The 22,815-nt window shown below is 44.6% G+C and overlaps 1 protein-coding gene across 1 annotated transcript; it reads right to left on the bottom strand.

Moving 5' to 3' along the window:
• Positions 1-1,358: 1,358 nt before the first annotated feature.
• Positions 1,359-4,099, bottom strand: A4GALT (alpha 1,4-galactosyltransferase (P blood group)). Its single transcript, XM_008931073.3, has 2 exons — positions 4,084-4,099; positions 1,359-2,470 (listed from the first exon to the last, which is right to left on the bottom strand). The coding sequence occupies exons 1-2, from the start codon at positions 4,097-4,099 to the stop codon at positions 1,359-1,361; spliced, it is 1,128 nt and encodes a 375-aa protein (XP_008929321.2).
• Positions 4,100-22,815: the final 18,716 nt, after the last annotated feature.

Raw genomic sequence — 22,815 nt, forward strand, 5'->3', positions numbered from 1 at the left:
GGTGACATTGGACTGGGGACCTGTCACTGGTGGGGTTCCACAGGGCTCCGTCTTAGGCCCAGTGCTCTTCTACATCTTCATAAATGACTTGGACACAGGACTGGAAGGGATACTGAGCAAGTTTGAAGATGATACAAAACTGGGAGGGGCTGTTGACTCCCTTGAAGACAGAAGGGCCATTCAGAGAGACCTTGATAAGTTAGAGGATTGGGCAATCACCAATCCTGTGAAGTTTAACAAAGATAAGTGCCAGATTCTGCACCTGGGATGGGGCGACCACAGATGTAGGAACTGGGGGAATGAGATGCTGGTAAACAGTGCCAGGAAAGGGTCCTGGGGGTCCTGGTCAATGGCCAGTGGGACATGAGTCAGCAGTGCCCTGGCAGCCAGGAGGGCCAACCCTGTCCTGGGGGGCATCAGGCCCAGCATCACCTGCCAGGCCAGGGAGGGGATTGTCCCGCTCTGCTCTGCCCTGGGGCAGCCTCACCTGCAATATTGGGGCACCATAATATAAGAAAGACATTAAGCCATTAGAGTGTCCAAAGGAGGACAATGAAGATGGTGAAGGGCCTTGATTTGAATGCGTGTGAGGACACTGAGGGCACTTGGTGTGTTCAGCTGGAGAAGAGGAGACTGAGGGGAGACCTCACTGCAGTTACAACTTCCTTGGGAGGGGAAGAGGAGGGGCAGGGACTAAGCTCTGCTCTGTGGGGACCAGTGACAGGACCCCTGGGAATGGCCTGAAGTTGTGTCAGAGGAGGTTCAGGTAGGATATTAGGAAAAGGTTCTTCCCCCAAGGGTGGTTGGGCACTGACCAGGCTCCCCAGGGCAGTGGGAAAAGCATGAAGGCTGGCAGAGCTCAAGGTGTGTTTGCGTGATACTCTCAGGCATAGGGTGTGACTCTTGGGGATGGTCCTGTGCAGGGCCAGGAGTTGGACTCGATGATCCTTGTGGATCCCTTCCAACTCGGAATATTCTGTGATATTCTGTAAATGCTGCAGAGACCAAGCCAAGGGTTCCTAAAGCTCTTGAAACTGCATGAGAGACTGCTCAGGCCTTGATACACAGGAGGAACAGCTGAGAGAACAGCTGAGAGAATAGCAACAGAGGACCATGAATGGGTACAACCTTCCCTGCAGCACCAAGTGTCCTGAAGGACAACAAGAGAGGCTGAACTCAGGCTCTGGTGAATATTTGAAACACCTCAGGGTCTGAGGCAGATATTGGAAATGGTACAAAATCATAGAGCTGTCACATGGAACATCCGCTCCCTGGTCTAGAAAACAACTCTGTGGAAGGTCAAAGGCACTCAGTTTGCTTCAGGTTGGGGAACTTCTCTGCTGCCAAGGGTCCACGGGTCACATTGCAGGCCTTGACCGCTCTTGAGAGTCCTGTTTCATCTTTGCATAGGTGGCAGGGCAGAACTGAGAATAGAGCTGAGCCAGCAGAGCCTGGGAAGGGATCTCTAGCCTGGTCCTGTGGTTCATTTGATTCCATATGTGCACTGCATAGGTGTTCTTAAGGAGTTTGTGAAGCTCCGAGGCACTGATTGCCTCAAATAACTTCTTCCAGTCCTGCCAGGGAATAGGATAAACTGCTTCTGGGTCAAGAGCCCTCACCCCTTTGCAGCTCATGCTCTGAATAGTCCTGATGGGGCACCACTTCTTGAAGACACGTGTTAGGAGATGTGGGCCCTGGTGTCCCCAGATCCAGGCATTGTAGTTCTTCACAAAGTCTTTCATGCAAAGCGCCATGAACCTGTGCTTGGGCTTAAAGGACAAAAAGGCCCCGTTCAGTTCATCCTCACTCTGTATCCCGAGGGAATTGGTGAGGTTCTGTAAGTTCCTAAGCACAATGAAGTCTGTATCGAGGTAGATGCCACCAAATTTCCACATGAGGACAATTCTGCAGGCATCAGACAAGACGGGTAGGAAATAAGGCTCCCAGCGCCGCAGAGGCCACAAGTACCACTTCTTCAGAGGCGTTCCAGAAAAGAGCTCTGGCAAGTCCAGGGGCCGGATTTCCACGTTGGGGAAGCAGCTCAGCAAGGAGAAAACCCAGTGTTTGGGTAAGGAGGCATTTCCTTTTGCCAAGCCTTTCATGAGCACCACAACACTTGTCCTGGGGTGTGTCCTGGCCGCTGACTCCACAGAGCACGAGAACAGGTAACCTGGGTTAGTCCGCTCCGAGGTCTCCACGAAAAACACGTTCCCTCTGGAAGGAGAGGGCTCCCCAGCATTTGGAAGGGAAAAAGGCACAGAGTGAGCACAGTTGAATTCCCCAGGCAGGTTGTAGAGGCCACTGCCGTAGGAGTCCTCCGCGATTCTCCAGTACAACGTGAGGTAGGCAAAGGACACCAACATGAGGGTGAGGATGAACAGAGCCCTGTGCTTGTGGCTCAGCAGCACCCTGGGCAGCTTTAGCAGGGAGTTGGGCATCCTGAGCATCATCTCTCCGGCCAGAGCCTGCTCTCCTGAGACTGCTGTCAGGACCTGAATGGAAGGAAAGAAGAAATAGACTCTGACAGATGCGGCAGCAGACCACAAGCCTTGCTTCACGGTCGGGTGCCATCTTTATAGGTGCATAACAAACTCTGGGAAGAGCATTAGAAGCCTTATCTATCATCTTCCAGAATTTCAGGCCATTCTGGACATGAGATATATATGCAAAATGACCTAGGGCTACTGAAATAGGAATGCTCCTTATGAACATTCCTGGAGCTCTGTCAACAGACATTGTGTGGAGCTGCTGCCCTGACAGCTATCTCCCATGATGAGTTTTTTCTCCTGATCCACAATGTGTCCTTCCCCCCAAACCAAACAGTCTCCCAGGCTGTTGAACCAGCAGTTGCTGCCTTTTGAAACCAACCACCCACCCCTACAGAGAGCCTTGGTCATTTTTCATGGCACAGCAGCCTAGTGGAATGGATGGATAGTGGGAGGGGAACGGATACAAGGCAAGTCTGGAGGCAGATGCAGAAAATTAAGGACAAGAACTGCCTTGGTAAAGCGAGTTTCAAGGCTGCTTCCCAACCCTACAAAGGCCATGCTGGATATGACCTGCTCAGCTCTTCCAGTGGATCCTGGTAATGGATATACAGTTCCCCTACCCTCCTGCCCTTACTCTCTCTCTTCTTCTGGCAAAAGGGAGGGATGGAGAGGAATAGATTATTAATGATGCAGCAACAAACAGTTAAATTATTCTAGCTGCATTCTCAGCATTTGCATCAGCATTTCTGCCCTTTCCTCCCCATAAAATGAAGTTAAAGCATAACCAGCACCCTCTGGACCCACCATTGAGGCCCCAAAGGTCAATGCACAAAAGCACATGAAGAAGCAGCAAGGGAAGATTGTGGCATTTTAGGACCAGAAGAAATGGCCTCAAGTTGGGCCAGGGAAACTTTAGGGAGGACATTAGGAGATATTTACTCACTGGGTTATCAAGCATTGGCACAGGCTGCCCAGGAAAGTGGTCACCATCCCTGGAGGTATTAACAGACATGTAGGTCTGGCACTTAGGGACTTGGTTAAGTGGTGGACTTGGCAGAGCAAGGCTTGGGGTTGGACCCAAAGAAAGCAAGAGACTCACCTGCCTCTGCTTTCAAGACACCAGAGAATTCACTGCTCAGCTGGACAAGATTTTTAACAGGTCAGCGTCTCTGAGAGCACCTACAACTCTGTGGTCTGGCACTTCCTTCTTCTGGAAAGAAAAGGTGGGAGATGAAGTCTGAAGTGACAAACACAGTGGTAGGTGTGTAAATTTGCTACAAATTCAGTAACAAAACCAGAGAGGAGGAAAAGGTCCAGCAAAGTGCTGCTGCATACCCAGGTAGAGGGGTTTGGGACAATAAATATCACTGATCACAAGCAGCAGGAGAAAACAGCTGAAGATCTCCATTTTCTCCTGATTTACATTATTAACAAGAGTAGAAGAGGTAAGATTTGGCAATACTAGCATTCAATAGGCGACTAATCAGTCAGGCAAATAGAAACAGAGTGGTGCCAAACAGGGGTATTTAGGGGAATTAGTTTTTAGCGTTTTACCAACAACGTTAGAGCTCCTCCTTCTGACCTTGCAGGGAACGGCACACCAAGCACATGTGAATATTTGAGGCAAGATGAGAGCTGCTTCTAAGGTGTTTAATTTCTGCTTTTACAAACCTAGTGTGACTGTCCTGGTCACTCCCCAAGTGTAGATCTCTGAAGCTCAAAGTGTAGATTTAATGAGATATATTACAGTAGATGAAAGAGTAGAGCTGAGTTTATCTTCCAAAAAGTCCAACAGCTTTTAACATTGTGAAATAAGCTGTGCAAATGCACAAAGTTTAATTGAAGGGTTCTGTCACCAATGTGCCAATGTCTCCCTCAAACTCCATGTAGTGAAAGTGGTGCCAGGTTCTTAACAAAGTTAAAAAGCAGTAACTTTTCACAAGGAATATGTTCTTTAAAGAAATTTCTGTCTGAAAGGTGCAAAACATTTAAGTGTCTTCTCTGCTTTAATCTCTCTTTACCTTTTGGTAAAAGGTTGCATAATTTAAAAGAAATAAAATAAATACAATGCAATAGTAAAAGCAGAAGTTCCGTGAGACAAACCAAAAACGTGCAAAATGTAACAGAGAAGTATATTATGCTTGCTATAGAGAGCTATAGGTCAGTTTGGTAGCGGAACAGAATTTTCCATTTCAGATTAATCACTCCTCAGCTGGGGGGGGGGGGGAAGGAAAAATCTCTAGTGAGATTTTTTTTCCTCAGTCATTTTTTTTAATCTCTGTTGAACAAAAGCCTTGTTGTTCTATGATTTTTCCAACACACCTCCAGTCTCTGAGATTGGCAACTTTGAAGTGTTTCTACACTTCCTCTAGGCAATAACACATCACCTGGTCCTCTAGCAACACCCTTCCCTTTGTGGTAATATCTCTTTCCAAAAGTTACCTGTCAAATTCTTTAAAGAAGAAAAATGGGTGACTCTAAGTGCCATCTCATCATTTACCAACTTGCAAGGATCTCAAATGATCCTGAGTATTTCTTAGTGAAGCTCCATAAGCACAAATAAAACACTACAACCTGATGTCTTCCATGTAGTGTCAGGATGCTGGGGCTTCACTGTGCCAAACCAAGGTCCCTGGGAATGGAGCTGTGAAGGGTTTCATCCTGGTGGGAACACCAAGCAACGCGGTGAGCATGATGGAGGGAGGAAAGATGCACTGCAAGGCACAAAGGGGAGCAGGAGCACTTACACACAGATCTGGGTAGAGAAAGGCTGCCAAAATGAGGAACCCAGTACAGTCTGCAGTCAGATTCTTTCCACTCTAATACAGGAGAATCATATTCAGCACCGTGTCAAGAAAAGTTTCCCAATGGTTTTTTTGTAATCTCTTTTGGGTCTTCTTTACCTGAAAGGAGCAGTTTTGCACTTCACAGCTTTTAGCTTTTTGGGAAGCATACCACATAACCCCCTTATGAATACTTAAGATGGAAGGGAAGGCAGAATTTGGCTGCAGAAAGCTTCTGGAAAGGGCAACCAGACAAAAGGGAGATGTTATCCGTGGGTCAGCCAGGAAACTGATACAGCTTTGTGCCACCAAACAGTAGTTTCCTATTACTGCATGTCTGTAGAAAGCCATGCACACTCCTTGTGTGTATGTGCATAAAATTTAAGTCTAAACATTATTTAACCCTCACAGCTCAAGAGAGAATACTGGCACATGGCTAGAAGAGGAGCATCTCTTTGGAAGGAGATGCACATCCGAGGAGACTGTGAGAATAAAGACGTCAGAATTACCTCTGGTCACAAAGGCAGCAAATCTTGCTACCCCACAGTACCACTGTTAACTACAAATTTGTGCAAGAGTTTCACAGCAGGTCCTGCACTGAAGATGCTGTCCTCTTTTCCAGGGAGTCAGTCACCCATGGCATCCAGCAGCATTAATAAGTGAAGAGATAGAGTGCAGTGGAGCATATTCGTGATTAAACACTTCAAGCCTATTAGGCTTGAAATTTTTTTACTTTGTCTAATCTGAATGATCCTTTTATTCTCTGTTTTTAAAATCAAGAGACATGCCAGAAAGGAAAGATGGCTACACATGGATTCAGGGGATTTCTGATTATTTTGCTGTTCTGGAACAAGTTTCTTACAGACCAAGGAGCAGGTCACTTAAAACTGATGTGTAGTCTCACCTCTGATTTGAAATGATAGTGAAGTCAATGTCTGAATTTCTTCAAGGATTTCAGGGGTTGTTTTTCTGTCTCTAACACAATCTTTCTCCTGTTAATGTTGAAGAAGTAGTTTCCTATCTGATAGAGCAACATATTGAAGATTGGATGACATTAACCCATGCACCTTGCACAGATGGGAGGTTTTATGCAATTGTACAAAAAAATAAGAATGTGAACATTTTGCTTTTTAACAGAAAAATCTGAATAAAGATGATTATACTTAATTCTTTGCTGGCAGGGCAGTGGTGGAATCTGAAGTTCCACCAGACAGCATTTAAAGTGTTGGGCAGAGTTCCTAGCCCCAGCCGAAGATAATTTTAAAAGCCAGGAGAGGCAGCAAAGAAGTGAGTTGGTAGCATATCACCTGTTCCCCAGTGAAAGCACCACCGAAAATAAGAATTGTGAGTCTGTTCCTGTGTTGCTGGGTTGTTCAGATTTCAGCGGTTTTAAAGTATTTATTTGGTCAGGAGTGTCTGTGAGAGAAAAAAAAACCAAAACACAACCTCAAGATGAGAGCACAGGGAGGAATCACAAAGCCAGAAGACACAGTCCAAGCTCTTGACAAGCATGGGAAGCACAACCCTTAGGGAGTTAAATGACAGTACAGCTACACTGATTTACTGAGGGTAAAGTCTCCTGTCTCTCCTGCCGTCACACACTAGACCTTGATCCAAACCACAAGGGCACTGCCAGCAAGGCACACCCAGCACTAGGCACCACCCATCTGGCCTCACCTCTACATATGGAACATCTGTATGGTTTTATATGGTAACTGTGACTGGCACAGAGGCTTCTCCCTGTACCAGTGACCAAACAAATCAAGATGGAAGTAGAATGACTCCTAAGCACCTTGTGCCAATATATCTGCTGATGTCATGACAAAGGCAAGGTGATGGCTAATTGTTGTTAAGCAAGTGGCCCCAGTCGCTTCCTCCTCAGGCTCTTGATGCTCCTCTGAACCTGCTGTGACTGGCCTTGCACCAAAAGGCCAGTTCTGCTGAAGGTTTTGATGTTCTTCCTTGTTTAGTTCCTCAAACTGGTGACACAGGCACAAATATTGGCACAGAGAGAGATTCTAGAACAGGCATCCAGGAGGCTGCATCATTCTAGTGTCACCCAACTTAGCTCCATGGTAACACCAAACTGGACACCAAGGCCTTCACTGCAGAACTTGGCCCTGTGAAAGCCCTGAACAGGAAAAATTTCATTGGAGCCACTCTTGGATGGATGGGGTAAATGCCTTGAGAGTCAGTAGAAATCAAGTGAGAAAGAAAACTTGGGGCACAGGTACCAGCTGCTCCCTGAACTACACACGTAAAACTAATTCCTGGCAGGCAGACTGTTGCTCAGTCACCATCATGCTGTCCTGCCATTTTTGTGTGGCCAAGCAGGGCATATGAACAAGAAAAGGGCATTCACATACAACTCACTAGTCAGTGCTTCCTCCTACAGTGCCAGTGACTCAAGACATTGATGGAATTGCTACTAGAACCCAAAACAGGGAAATTTGTGTTTCTTAATATTCGCTCCTCTGACTTCCACTGCAATGAACCCCATGAATAACAGTGCAAACCACTCTGAGTTCAGCAGAAGCTAGAGAGCATTCCCTCAGGGTTAAGAAGCATCCAGTCTATTCCAAGAAACCTGTCATGCATTAGAAAACAACACATTCACTTAACTAGGATAGTTCATTTTTAGCAAAAGCTTCCAAACTCCCCTTCTTTCAGCAGCATTACTAGTTTTAGGTTACTACAGTTGCAAGACTTTTTTCTTATGCCTCTTTGGTATTTTCTTATGCCTCTTCGGTAGGTGCTTTCTTCCCCCTCTCACCACAGTGTGATAAATAAATAATCGTGATTTGTGAAACAAATGGGTGATTACATCAAAATAAAACAAACGGATTGTAAAACTTAATTACACCCCCCTAAAGAAATAAAACAGACCCTTACAAGGTCAAGAGGCCTAAAACCTCCTTACTATCCTAAGAATAAAATATAGTAGAACTGTCGGAGGACAGAAATTGTGTGAACAATTTCTATTGCATTTCTGCGACCTTTGGCCTTGGCATGGCTGGGTGCAGACAGTAAAAAATACTGCACCAATATGGCTGCAGGCCTTGTGCCAAGGTGAAGAAGGAGTTTTTTTTGGCAGAAGTAAACAAGTTTTATGGACACCTGCTGTGGTCCAATTGGTACTGTACAGCTCAGTGTGTTTTCCTTATGTATCCAATGTAACCTGGAAAAGAATCACGTCTCTGTGTCACAAACAGCATATAAGTTGTCTTCCCTCTAATAAAGCGGACATTTTGCCTGATCACATTGACCTAAGAGCATTCTGTCCGTCCCCCTCCACCATTATAGAACTTTAAATCTTTAGGCGCCTGTTCGTCCAAGAATGCATGAATTATGACCGGTTTTAGAGAAAACACTTTTAGCTTTAGCTGTAAGGAAACCCATATATTAAATACTTAGCAAAAACCTGTAGAATGTGTATGTATATAATTAATATGCATAAAGGAGCTAAGATAAATACTAAATGTACCCTGTAGTATGTGTGCAGATTTGGGAAACTGGTCCCCATCTCTGTCACCCAGCCAGCTGCTTCCTTTTTCCATATAATAAACTATTATTCAAAAACTTATAGAAACTCAATACTTTATCACAATTGGTGACTTTCCTGACGTGATGTTCTCCAAGCCCTGCTGGGTTAATTAGTAGTCAAAATGGGGGGGGCCCCGCTGAATTCAGCGGCATATTTCGAGTCTAATTTTCCACAGGACTGGAGTAACACGTTATATGGTTATATGGTAAAAGCAAGGATTGCTCCCAGATTGCTGCAGCAAAAAGGGCCCATAATTCTCGTGCACAAAGACCCAGGGAAGAACAACAGACTGTGAGTATTCCCTGGTTGGGTGGATAAAAGAGGTTAGAGTGAATGAGACGCAGCTTTGCTGCGAAGTGATTGCGGTAGCCCTTTTAACTGCGTTTCTGTCTCCACGCGAACGGAACAGCCAGTGACACGGCGGAGTGAGAGAATTGGTGATTGGACCTCTGGGGTCGGTGGAAAAGTCTTAAGGAGAGACCTTTGTGTCAGTGGGGAGAATTTAGAAGGGATCCCAGAGAGTCGATGGAGAGATTCTAGAAGGGACCTCGGAAAACTATGGGGCAAGGATTCAGTAAGAAAGGTAGCCTCAAGAGAAAAGGGAGCAAGCAGGCATTGCCCAAGCAGGCATTGCTGGATATTACCCCTACCAGTCCTTTGGGGGTAATGATATCAAATTGGGAAGATATTGAGAATATTAGTAAGTTAACCAAAGAAAGGCCAATAGAAAAGAGATCAAGAGAAGCGAAATGGGAACTATTAGGTAGCTTACCTCTCCCCTATAACCCTTCTTATCTTTTACAAACTCCCTCAGTTGTAGTTCCCACAGCCCCAAGAAATACTCCCCCTCCCTCTCCACAACTTCCCTCGGCTGTAAACCTCACGGTCTTATTAAATCAAGGGTATGGAAGTCCCAAAAGAACTAAAGCCCAAAGGAAAAAACAGACAACCGTAAGAAACGTCAGGGCCTTTTTAGTAGATCAAGAAAGCTCTGGTGAAGAAGACAAAAGTTTAAAAACAACGAAAGAAATAGGGAAACTGATAGAAGACCTCTTGGGAGTAGATGAACAAATAAACAAATTCTTAGGACTCAATTGGGAATGTAACTCAGCCCTGACTGAGTACTGTACTTCCTTGACCCAAAGAACCAAAAAGGCTGTTCCCCATGAGAAAAATGTCAAAAAGGCATTTAAAGATCAGCAAGAAAAAAACCCAAAAACCCTATTACCTGGTTAGAAAGACTAAAGAAAAATTTACAGCAATATTTAGGCATCAGTCCTGATACACCAGCTGGCCTAATATTGTTGAAAGTCCACTTTATAAATTATGCCTGGAGTTATATTAAAAGAGAACTAAAGAAATTAGATGGATGGGAGAAAGGGGAGCTAAAAGACTTACTGAGAGAAGCCCAAAAAGTATATATAAGCAGACCCCAACAAATTGTTTCAAGAGACCAGGCAGTAAAATGTTTTTATTGTAAAAGAAAAGGTCATCTAAAAAGAAATTGTCTGAAAAGACAGAGACACTTGAAACTATTTGAATAAAATAAATGAGATTAAAAGTGTCAAGAGCTCTGTTTTCCAAGAATAACACACTGTAACCAGCTCTAGACAAAACTGAATTAAAACCTCAAGGTGAAAAATATAAATTCATAGTAAAGACTGAATCTAATCCAAAAGATATAACCAAAGTTCCCCAAAATTATAAAGCTAGTAAAACTACAATCAAAGTGATTAGAACAAAGAGAAAAGATTCACAATACCTCTCAAAAAACAAGTTTAAATTTTGCAGTTTATTTCAAGCACTGGAGAGAACAACTAGACCTTCCCTTTTGCACTACCAGCCCACATGAAACACGCTGGGATCAGCCCAACAACGGCCCGGGCAGTGCCCCAAACCCTGTGTCTCAAGTTTGGCACTTTTAGAGATCCTTACTCATTAAACAAGCTAACATGAGAAGGGGGGGATGCTGTAATGAAATAAGAAGGGGAACCATTGCTTTACTCTCGATATGGGTTGGAAATTAACTATTTATAAAAAGTTCATTTCAGCAGACAGACCTGGTAACCAAGCAAAGACACCAAAACTCGGACTGGAGGTGGTATGGATGAAAAAGATTTTTGTGCGAAAATGAACAAATACCAACCTCCAAAAAGCGATGCATATACAAAATTGAAGTGCAATTTTGAATAATACTGTCAGAACACTAGATAATACCAAGACTATTATATTTGTCTTTTGTTATCTTCTGATTTGTAAATATTCTGTCCTGGCAGTTTAACAACCTTTTATACTTCCTGATTACTACAACTATCCTGGGAAAAGGGGAGCAGGGAGAGAATTTATTAACTCCTTTGTACCCGGGGGTGGGGGAGGGGGGGGCTAGACCGAATCCTAAGGGGCTGTGCTGAGTCCTAAAAGGCTATAAATAGCCCGAAGATCCCCAATACAAAAAGGCTAAAAGAACAAAAATCAGGAAGCATAATTCTAATCAATACAAGAGCTGCATTTTAGGCATTAATCAAACTTTAGTACCCACTGCTGTAAGTTTTGTATCGATAAGAGGAGCCATGGGTCAAACAGAAAAAGCTCATTTCTTGAAAGCTTTCAAATACAAATTAGGAAAGCAATTTGAAATCCACAGATTCTTATACATGCCAAACTCACCAGTTTGTTTACTGAGAAGAGACTTATGAGAGCCATTGAAAGTTGAAATTAAATTTAACAGAACAACATAAAATTCAAAGTAAAAAGGAGCAATTGATTGAGATTTTAAATCTTGCCCTAATAGAGACTCAAAGTTCAAGCAGCATACATGAAGAAGTAACGGATCAAAGTATGAGCTTCAGGAACTCCAAGAAGAGCAAAAATAACATTGTCAATTGAAGTAAAAGTTAAATTAGGGGTGCAGCCAATAAAGATTAAACAATATCCCCTAAAACAGAGAATCAGGAAAGGATTCAACACAATATAAAAAAGTTTATTAAACATGAGTTATTATTAAAAAATATAAATAAAAATATAATACTCCCATCTTACCAGTAAAAGAACCTGATGGGAAGTATAAGATAGTGCAAGATCTTAGAGCAATAAATAAGATAACTAAAGGCTTGCACCCCATAGTAGCAAATCCATATACACTGCTGACTAAATTAACACCAGAGCTAAAATAGTTTACTGTCCTGGATCTAAAGGATGCTTTCTTCTGCCTGCCCTGGAGCCCTGAAAGTTAATCACTATTCGCTTTTAAATGAGAAAATCCTCGCACAAGAAAGAAAATCCAAAATAATATGTATTGGGTGAACTGTTAACATGCTAAACTGTCTCAGATTAATTGAGTACTAAGAGCTATACAACAAGTCTCCTACCTCAATTACGAAATTGCTGCAAGACAACGAACCCTAAAAACAGCAAAGAAAGAATCTATCTGCCAGACTCCTTGGCCACAGAAAAAGGAAGAGCTCCAAACATTACTCAGAAGAACCGAATAATGTCATGTATAGATCTACAGCTATGGACTTCTAGTAAAGCCACTTTGTGAACTCATAAAGGTGAGTCCAACATACTCACCTGGGGTAAAGAAACTGATAAAGCTTTTCATAAGCTAAAACAACACTGATGAGGGCTCCAGCCCTTGATTTAAATCATTGGCTTTCACCTCAGTGCTTCCTGAAATACCAAACCACAAAATAAATCTATCCAGCTTTTCCTTCAAGAAGCCACCAAAAATACAGTTGCACATGACTGCTTAGAGACAATAAGAGCAACGTACTCCAGCCAACCAGACTTGAAAGAAGAACCCCTGAAAGATGCTAAAGACTTCTGGTTCACAGAAAAATTTTGTCTAGAAAAGAGGATGTAAAGCTAGATATGCAATAACCACGATAAATGAAGTAATAAAGGCAAGAGCCCTCTCTGTCAATACCTTAACTCGAAAAACAGAGATTATAACACTTCAGTTGCCAGAAAAGTTGCTATTATGCATTGAAAAGCTCACCAAAAAAAAGGGAGTTACTGGCCATGAAAGAAGAAATGCCATGGATGATCGGAGGCAAAAAGGGCAGTAAAAGCAGAAGAAAGCAAAGTCCAATATTTGATCCCTGATGGTAAAATTAAAATTCAGTAGTCAAATACAGAGCCTAGATACTCTAAAGAAGACTGAAAGTTAATCCAGAATTTAAGAGGAAAAATAGAAGAAAAACAAATGGGCCAAGACACCACCGGCTAAGTTAGTAATATCCTCTTCTATTTTATGAGCACTTATCATAACAGAACACAAGAAAACACATTAGGAGCAGAAGCTCTATACAAATATCTAAGCCAAAATATAGTAACATGAAATCTCTATACCATTGTGAGACAGGAGACGCATAGCAAAATTCAACTAAGACAAATAGAAAAAATAATTATCCAAGACAGAAATGGCAAATCGATTTTTAGAACTACCCAGAAAAAGAGGGGTATAGATATTTGCTTGTTCTCACTGACACTTTTTCAGGGTATCCTTGGCGTATCCTTGTCAAACTAATCTAGCCAGAAACATAATAAAAGTACTATTAAAAATTATATTGTACATTTATAAAAACAACTTAAAATATTAAAGAGCTAATCCTCGAAACAAGCTTGTAACCTCGAGAGGCCAATTCGTTGTTATACCTAGAGATTATACATATGTAAGATCTTTTACAGGTGAACCCCTGGAGCCGAAGTGAAAAATCTATATCAAGTGATGCTAATTACACAAACTGCAATCAAAATTAAAAAAAGCAACTTTCTTAAATACATTACACCAAAGTCAAGAAAACGCCAAGATCTGCGAAGACAACATCGCCAACAGAAAATTTAAAATAAAATTGACATAAACCGACGAATGGAAACTTAAAGACATTTTTGAAACTTTTGACTCTATTACTGTATACAATAACTAAGACAAAATATACAAAGTTAATATTATAAAAATCAAAAAGTCACAAATCAGTAAGTTAATAATAAAAAAAAGGGAGGGAATTGTGATAAATAAATAATTGTGATTAATGAAACAAATGGGTGATTACATCAAAATAAAACAAACAGATTGTAAAACTTAATTACACTCCCCTAAAGAAATAAAACAGACCCTTACAAGGTCAAGAGGCCTAAAACCTCCTTACTATCCTAAGAATAAAATACAGTAGAACTTTAAATCTTTAGGCGCCTGTTCGTCCAAGAATGCATGAATTATGACCGGTTGTAGAGATAACACTTTTAGCTTTAGCTGTAAGAAAACCCATATATTAAATACTTAGCAAAAACCTGTAGAATGTATATGTATATGATATAATTAATATGCACGAAGGAGCTAAGATAAATACTAAATGTACCCTGTAGTATGTGTGCAGATTTGGGAAACTGGTCCCCATCTCTGTCACCCAGCCGGCTGCTTCCTTTTTCCATATAATAAACTATTATTCAAAAACTTACAGAAACTCGAGGCTTTGTTTAGCACAACAGCGAGCATTTCTACAGCTCGATTTTGATCTTTCTTGCTCGGACTCCATCATTTTCCAGGGCACGTCTGACTGGGGGCACGACGGCCAACGGCACCCTCCCCGCTCACCAGTTCTACCTTTCCACCCTCCCAGCCAAGCCAGCCCGTCACTGCTGGCAGAGCAGAATCCCACATTTCTCCGTCTCATCACACCCTTTTCTCCTCGTCCTCCCACTGTGCTGCTGCCACTCTCCTGGACCCACAGCTCCAGCGTCCAACCAGTCCTTCCGAGCAGGATGGAGCCCTTCAACCACAACCCTCACAGAGCTGCACAGGGACCCGAGAGGGGCTTCCCATCACATACCTTGGCCCAAATGCCTCGCCCTCTCCAGGAGGGAGCCCTCCCTGTCCGCAGAGCCCTGACTGTCAACACAGAGCCAGCTCAGGGCTGCCCGGGAGTCTCTCAGCCCGGGGTTCCCGCTGCCCCCTCCGGCGGGCAAGGCGGCTCCGACCGGGGGCCGAAGACATAGTCTGCTTGTGGAAAAGTTCCCCGTGGAAAAATACACCTTTTCCCGAGCGCGACGGGAGGGAGAAGCCGCCCAGCCCCGGCTCACGGGCAACCCGAGACCCGCGTCCCTGCCGCAGCCCCGGGCTCACCTCCGTGCTTGCCGAGACGAGCGGCTTCATCCACCGCCCGAGCATCACAACACCCCCCCTCTTCCACCCTCCTCCGCCCTTGGCCCCCGATCCCGCCTCCGGACGGGCCCCTCCCGGGACCGCCCCGCCGAGTCTGATCGGAGAGAGCCGGCGAGAATGTCCCCGGTACCCGACTGAGCCGCCCCCTTCCCCGGCGTCACCCCCGCGACCGCACCGAGGGGCAGCCTCTCCCCGGGCACTGCCGCTTTCGGCGTTTTTAATTCACGACGTATCACTTAAAATTGCCGTAAGGCTTTCCCCTCCCCCCTCGCTGTCTCCTTCCCACCTCAAGGAATTTGTCCTCGGACCAACGCGTCTTATTGCAATTGCACTTGTCGTCGTGGGTGGTGCACCTGTCGGTGGCTGGTGGGACGGGCAGGGGGGTGAAACACACCGTGGTCAGAGACCTCCCGACCTGAGGAGCTGCTAAACTACGGGCAGGAGGAGCGGCTGGGGAGAGTGGCAACTTCTCACAGCGGTTGGCGAGGTGGGAAAATTTACAAAGCTGACGTGAGTCACTAAAAAAAAACCAAAATAAAAAATACGTTTTCTCCGCAGTCTAGTGATCTGAAATTGCCTCCCCCAATAATGTTAAACTATTTCTTTTGTAAGAACAGCTCTTAATCAACTTTGAAGTTAAAATGGATTTCAAGATGTTTTTGTCTGCCCAGCTGAGTGGAATTTAAATTAATGAGACAAAGTTGCTACTGCTCACTCTCCTTGGAGCGACCGTTTGGAAGAGATGATCTCCTGAGATCCCTTACCATCTCAATCTTTCTGCATTTCTGAGCTGCGCAGGCAGCACCCTCAGCAGCCCGTTGTGCTGAGCCCAGGGATGCTGTTCTTCACCTGGTCCCTGGGTCAGAGCAGTCACTGGATGAAGAGGGAGACAGGACTGGGATTTGTGAAACTGGGCTGGTGCATTCAGGGACAAGCAGATGGATTGTGAGAGCTGGTGGCGCAGGCACAGAACCTGCACTTTGTTACTGTGGGACGGTAATAAAGTGGGGGAGTGTCTGAAGCCCAGAGATCGCTCCAGAAGGTTGCCAGAGCCAGGATTTATCTCCTATGGGACGACTACAGCAGGGATTGTAAAATCAATCTCTGGACACGGAGATGTATCTAAGCAGTGAAATTCAGATCACATGTGTGCCTCTGGGCTGTTTTATCATTCTTTCCTGAAGCTTGCAGGGGCAACCCCAAAGATGCCAGCCAGCCCCTCTCACGGATCAAAGCTGGGAGGTCTCAGAGAGCAAGACGGGAGGTGGGAGGCAAATGACCTCCCCCCCAGCCACCCTACAGAGACAGCAACATGCAAATCACCCTCCAAAGCACCGGCAGAACAGCAGCATCATCATCTGTGAGCTAATTTCAGAGCTGCGAGTCACCCGAGTAAACAGTTTTCAAGTGCTTTTCGCCTGGTTTTGGTTTGGTAAGTGGTTTCTTATGACATCTCTCAGTCAAGGAGGTGGTTTCAGTTTGAACTGGGAGAGGAGAGCCCCGGGGAGGGTTGCTATGACACTACAGGTGGCTCATCCTCATCTCTGCTTAAACTAAGCCAGTGAGCTGGTCAGACTCAGCCCTGGGCAGCCCTGCTGCTGGAAAGGTCTGCGTGTCAGGTGCTGGTGCTGGAAAGAGCTTCCACAAGAATTATTCCTATGAAAGCAGCATAATCACGCCACTGGTCTCTTAGCCTGGAACATACATAAATGGCTTGTGGAAGGTGATGTGGTGATTAGATTGTGATGTCCTACGTCAGGAGTGAGGTGGGAGGAGAAGGTAGAAGAGAAAGGACACAGGCTGGAGCAGAGGAAGCACATGCCAAGGGTTTTGGGTTGCCTGCCTATGAGAAATAAAATAATCCGGTTTTATTATAAGTAAATTGATTTAAGTGGAAAGCAGGGGATGTTGGAATTTTTTTGCATCTTTCGTTTAATTTCAGGAATTTTAGGTGCCTCGTGAAGATTGTAAGGTGAAAAAGTCCCATCAGGGCTTGACACCAAGGGAATTTCGCGGTCGAGGTAGGGTACAATATATAAAAATGAAAAATTTACTCTGGCCGCATGGTAGGTTTTTGTATGCAAAAAGACCCCCCTGTGCTGTACAGGGGGGTACGTCATCAATCAATCAGGCAGGAGGGCGACACCCCCCTCCTGAGTTTGAAAAATTACCTTTTAAGGTAAAATACCTGTTACCTGTTGAATATTCAACATCTTAGATGGCCAAAGGTACAAAGGGTGCGCCATGGGCGCGCCGTTTTTGTCTGGCTTAATGCCACAATGAGTAGCAGCTTCAGTTTGGAGTGCTGAGACCTGTGCACCTGTGTCTACTACGAATGTAACCAAAGATTTAAAAGGGCCAAGAGGAAAAGTGATTACCATATCTCCCTGGTTGTTTTCTGTAAGCTTTCTCTCATTAACCCACTGGTCATTTTTTGGCTTATTTACTTGAGAGCAGTAAATCCAGTTTCTTGACTCAGAACTGGTCAAACTGGTTAGTCCGGTTTCTGGAGAGGCTGAGGGGATCACAGTGTTGGACTCCTTAGGGGGGCTGCCCCTAGGGGGTGACTCGTGCTCTTTGACCTTATCCCAGTGCTTTATCAAGTGTTCCAAATTAGCAGTGGGTAATTTATCCATCACTTCTCGAGGAATTCCTTTTGCAATACCTTCCACCCACAAACTATATCTCTTTCTCCTGCTAGATGACACATATTGATGAAAAATACCTGGCGAGGCAGGTTTTTGGACCTTCCCTGCCCTCCTGCTGTGTATTCTCTGGCCACTCGTACCAGAGAGCCCCAGCTGCTGACCAGTAGCTATTAATTCTTGGGCTATCTCCAACCAGGTTATCTCTAGTGGAGCACCCCATCTTCTAGGTCTGGGGGTTGCCTTTATGCACTCCTGTAATTGTTTAGCATAAACTTTCAGTGCATCAGGCAGGCCTCGAATTAAGACCGGAAATCTCTGTGGATCCGCCTCGAGTTCCACTGGGGAATTTCGTTGTGGATCTAATAATTTTGCATGCAGTAATTGGAGACATGCGTTTTTTTGTACACTTTTTACAATGTGGCCAGTTGTGGGCGTTTTAATCGTGTGAGGATCTCCCCTTTCTATAAGGTCTAACCTGCCTGCCCAGTAGTCAGCTCTTTGGGTCAGGGACCACGGGTGCTCGGTTATCATTTGTGGTCAGGAAGACCCCTGGGCCCCAAAATTCTCTGGCTGCATCTTCACTCAACAAAATCCGATCCCTTCCGGTAAGGGACACCCTCCACACATATTCAGTCTCTGATTCGCTGGCCTTACGGCTGTATTTCTCCTGAATTTTGGCCAGTGCTTCCCCCGTGTATGGGGTAGTTCATGTGGTAGTTTGCCGATCTGCTCCTTGGCCAGTGGTTTCGGTTTTAATGAGGGGACGCATATGTATTACCTTGTCCTCTGGATAACTTTGCTTAAGTTCTTCCAGTTCCCCAGAGGGATACAGGGATTTGTTAACATCTACCGGTCTATGGTATTTTAAATTGATGTCCCGTAATTCACAATTTTTCATTTTCAGTATCTTTTTAAGCCTTTCATTTTTTTCTTCCTCATCTTGCAGGGCTGACCGAAGCAACAAGTTAATCTCTCTCTTCCACGAACTGCCTTACACTCAGCAGTTAACTGCAAGCGTTCTTTTTCTAATTGCTCCTGTAATGCCTTCATTGACTCCTGAAGAGATCTTATCACCTCACCTGTAGATCTCTGAATAGCCGATCTTTCTTTTCACACAGTTCTAAGGACAACGCCTAAAACAGCACCTACAAAAAGCAGTCCTAAACCAAAGACAAACATAAGGAGGGAATAATCCCCATATAACTCAACCTGGGGTGTCATTCCTTTTGACTAAATCATTAGCCCAGCTCGGGTTACTGTCTTTCTCCCCCTTAACCCTCTGAGGGTCGACTTGACTCTCCCCTGGAAAACCTTTCAACAGGTCCAGGTACCAGAGAACCTTTCAACAGGTCCAGGCCACACCAGGAAACCTTTCAACAGGTCTGATGTGCCTGGGTCACACCAAGAGAAGAAAAATTCTTACTATAATTTTACAACGAGGGGACGATCACCATTTGACTCGCCCTCGGTATCAGTTTTAGACTACACCGATTACTCCACCACATCTAAAGGATCCTGCCGACTATGTCAAAAATGTTATGACTCGCCCCAGGAAAAGGGGAGGGGGAGTAACCTAGGTTTTTATCAATAATTCCCTTGGAGTGGATTAGAGTGAAAAGAAACTGAATAATCGGTGTTTGAAAACATATATTGGTAAGGTTTACTTTAACAATTCTGTATCAACAGGTATGCTAGCATTTTGGGTGTTGTCATATAACGATGTGACATAGAGATAACCTTTGTGTGGGGAGGAGAAAATCCATAGGGGAGAGAAAGACACGATAAGAGTAAGGGAGAGTAAGGAAAAAGAAAAGATGAGAGTGGAAAAACGCATATAGTCACCGCCTACGGGGTCCAGCGATGACGCTTGGTAGTTGCCGCTTCCATGTCTGTCGGTTGAAGTGGTGGCCTTGATCTGCTGGGGGTGAAGGAGGGAAGCCCCCACACTCCAAGAAGTTATGAGTTATTATATCCACGGTGAGTGTCACGGGCCACGCCTCAAGCCTCCGACCTCTCCTGGCCCTGCGCAGAGTTTATGTGTCTGGCCTGGTTCCCACCTTTCAAGATTGGCAGAGGGGGGATGGGCTTTGATGTGCCATCAGAGGTCCTGCCTTTTCACTCAGAGGCTTTTTGGAAGTAAAACACATTTAGGATTACAACCATAGATGCAGAAGGGCCTGGCTACTTATTGACCTGGAGTTGTTCTTTCATGGTCTTAATGCACCTTCCAGAAACAGGATGGTCTAGTTGAGGGCTGGAGCTCTGGGGAGCTGGACATTTTCATTTAAAAGTTTCCTGTTGAAGTAGATGCTGAAGCACTGACCTTGCCATGTGCTAGAGGTGCTGGACAAGCCAAAAATCCCACACCACCTACACAAAGCAGAAATTACTCATCCCCAGTGAAATTTAACCATCTTTAGGATGGGGCAGGGTTAACAGACCCACCAAAGTGCCAGGGAAAAACAGGGCCGCAGATTTTCACTCCCCCTGAGGCAACCAGTGCCAGCACAGCACTTACCAAGTTTTAGGGTAAGTATTTAACAAGCAAAATAAAGTGCACATTGCTGCTGATGTTTACTGAGGTTTTCCCGGTCTCCAGCAGGCTGGGGGTAGCTGATGTTAATTACAGAATATTTTCTGCAAATCATCCTCTCCTTGAACTTTAATGGTCTTTCAACAGCCCCAACATCCTTCCTGGGCTTTGTGTCAGGCCTAATTTTGTTTGGTTTTTCTTTGAAAAGCAGAGTGGGTAGCACAGGCATAATATTTGCTGTTACCTCTAATTATTCATCCCAGGCACCTCGGGATTGATAAGGAAGGAGCGGGCGTGAAATCCAGAATGGTTTTACATAGTTGTCATAGAGTCAGCAAACACAGCAGGACTGTGTGGCTCTTAGTCCTGGCCAGTGGGTAACTTGTGTATTTACTGGTGACAGCAGCCAGGTCTGGCTTAAGCCCTTGGTATGACAACAAAAAGAGAAGGAATTGCCGGCAGGTCGAGGGCAGGGATTGTCCCACTCTGGGAGCAGTGGCAGCAGGGACTTCCCCGCAATGAATCAGCACTGACAGTTGAGATTTCCCACCTGGAGCCATCCCTTCTAGTCTTCCCAGCCCTTCTAGTCCACAAGAGAAGCCACAGGTCCTAATAAAGGCAGCTGCAGCTCTTTCCAAAGTGTCTTAAAGCAAACAGGAGCTGACCTGGAAGAGCCTGAGAACCATGCCAGCTCCAAAGGAGCTTCCCAGTGGGCACTGAGGTGGCTGGGGCATGTCAGAGGCAGAAGCCAGTGCTTTGAGATGTCACTGAGTCCAGAGCTGCCTTCTTGCACACTTACGTGCTCTGCTAATAAGTAAAACTAACAGTGGAAACACCTCCTGCCCTCCTGGGGCTTTGGGAATTCCAGGTATGCGGACATCTCTGGTTCCTAGCTATTAGCTTCCCAATTTTGGACACTAGAACAAACCCAGAGCACATCTCAAACACATCTAGAGCACACCTGGAACACATCCAGAACACACCTAGAACTTACCTGGAGAGCAGCTGGACACACCTCCAGCACTCCTGGTACACCCCTTGGACCATCTTTAATATCAAAACCCCTCTTAGAGAAAACTGAGGAGAACAGAAAGGTCCAGAACAACCATACAAAATCCAAAACTACAAATGAAGAAGTGGTAGAAACTTATCGTTGTCCTTTTATCACTCCTTTCCTTCTTTTCTCTCTGAAAGCAGGGAGCCTGTTGAAGAAGGTGCACCCTTAGGAGGTCTGCAAACCAGAGGCCAGACTTTTCTTGCATAGTTTGCAAATAGCACAGACACAACCCCAAGCACCACAAGGCTCCCTGGAATGCTGCAGCAGGGCTACACTTCTCTATTTTCACATCTTCTTGGGAAGAAACCAGTGTTGCTTTCCATGTAAAGGAAAAGTCTCACATAAATCAAAGCTGGAAGAGAATCACGAGATCATAACTCTCTCTGTGGGAGACCTGATGGCTGCGCTCCCTTTGAAGGGAGAAATTTAAATTCACCAAGAGCAAATTTAAATTCAAAGCACTAAAATTAGAAGTAACACACTCTGACAGTCCCCGCTGATCTTGCAGGAAGACAAAGGCAGTGGTACTGCGTGTCTGTAAAGTTGGGAGCATCAAATTAATGCTTGTTCTGGTGTTTTAATGACTGATTTAAAACATTTTTTTTAACTGTTTCAATTTAATCAACAAAAAAGCCATCTCTAAAATACAAAGTATTATTAAATAATCCCTCTCCCCTTATATGCAGTATCCTTACTGGATTTTAAGAAGGAGGAAAGCTTAACTTGAACGGTTCACAGGTGCTGCTGCTGTCATTCAGCTCCAGCTTGGAAAAAGCAAGGTGTAGAAAGGTAGGAAGAGAGAATTAAGGGAAAAAGAGCTGCAACAAAACACAACTGGTGACCAGTGCCAAGTTTCACTTGGAAACCTGTCCCCAGAGCAGATCTGGAGCCTGTGATCCTTGCAGCAGCGTCAGTCCTTTGCCCGTCAGACCAGGGACTGACAGATGTGTGAAGGCAACGGATGAGAGGAAGGAAAAAGGCCACACAAGAAGGCAGGAAAGCGAACCTACTTTTAGGTTCAGAGTGTTTTTCCCTTTGACCCAGTCCAATCAAATCCTGCCATGGAATCCTCAATTCCCAGGAGACTAGAGGAGTAAAAGCTCTTCCAGTGTTCTCAGCAGCCCCTCCCCACCTGTATTGGACGAAATGCAGCAACACCTCATGGGTTCCTTCAAGACAAAAACAGGTGTGTTGGGGGTCAAGAGCTGTTCACCCTGCCAAGGGAATGCATTAGCAGAACATAGGTTGCCAGAGAGAATCTGCAACAAGAACTCCAACTGATGAACTTCACAATATTCCTGAAAATATTGAATTGTTATCCACCTGTAAGAGTGGACAATTAACATTCTGTGGTGTAATTTTCAGACTCCAGCAAAGAGGAAAAAGTCACAGTGTTGCACAAGCTTTTTTGGCATTTAAGATAACCCCACAATTCTTTCCTCCTAGAATTTCTTCTTCTTTTGTACTGAAAATATAAATTTATTGTGTTTTTCCATCTGTGAGTGGTTTGCTGAATTGCAATGATGCATAAAGGCCACTGATGCCTTAAGCCCCTAATGGTTTTTTATTTTTCTAATACTGGTAAGCCTTATAAGTTT

Source organism: Manacus vitellinus, unplaced genomic scaffold, assembly GCF_001715985.3.
Source record: "Manacus vitellinus isolate BGI_N305 unplaced genomic scaffold, ASM171598v3 scaffold_66_pilon, whole genome shotgun sequence".
Classification (NCBI taxonomy): Eukaryota; Metazoa; Chordata; class Aves; order Passeriformes; family Pipridae; genus Manacus; species Manacus vitellinus.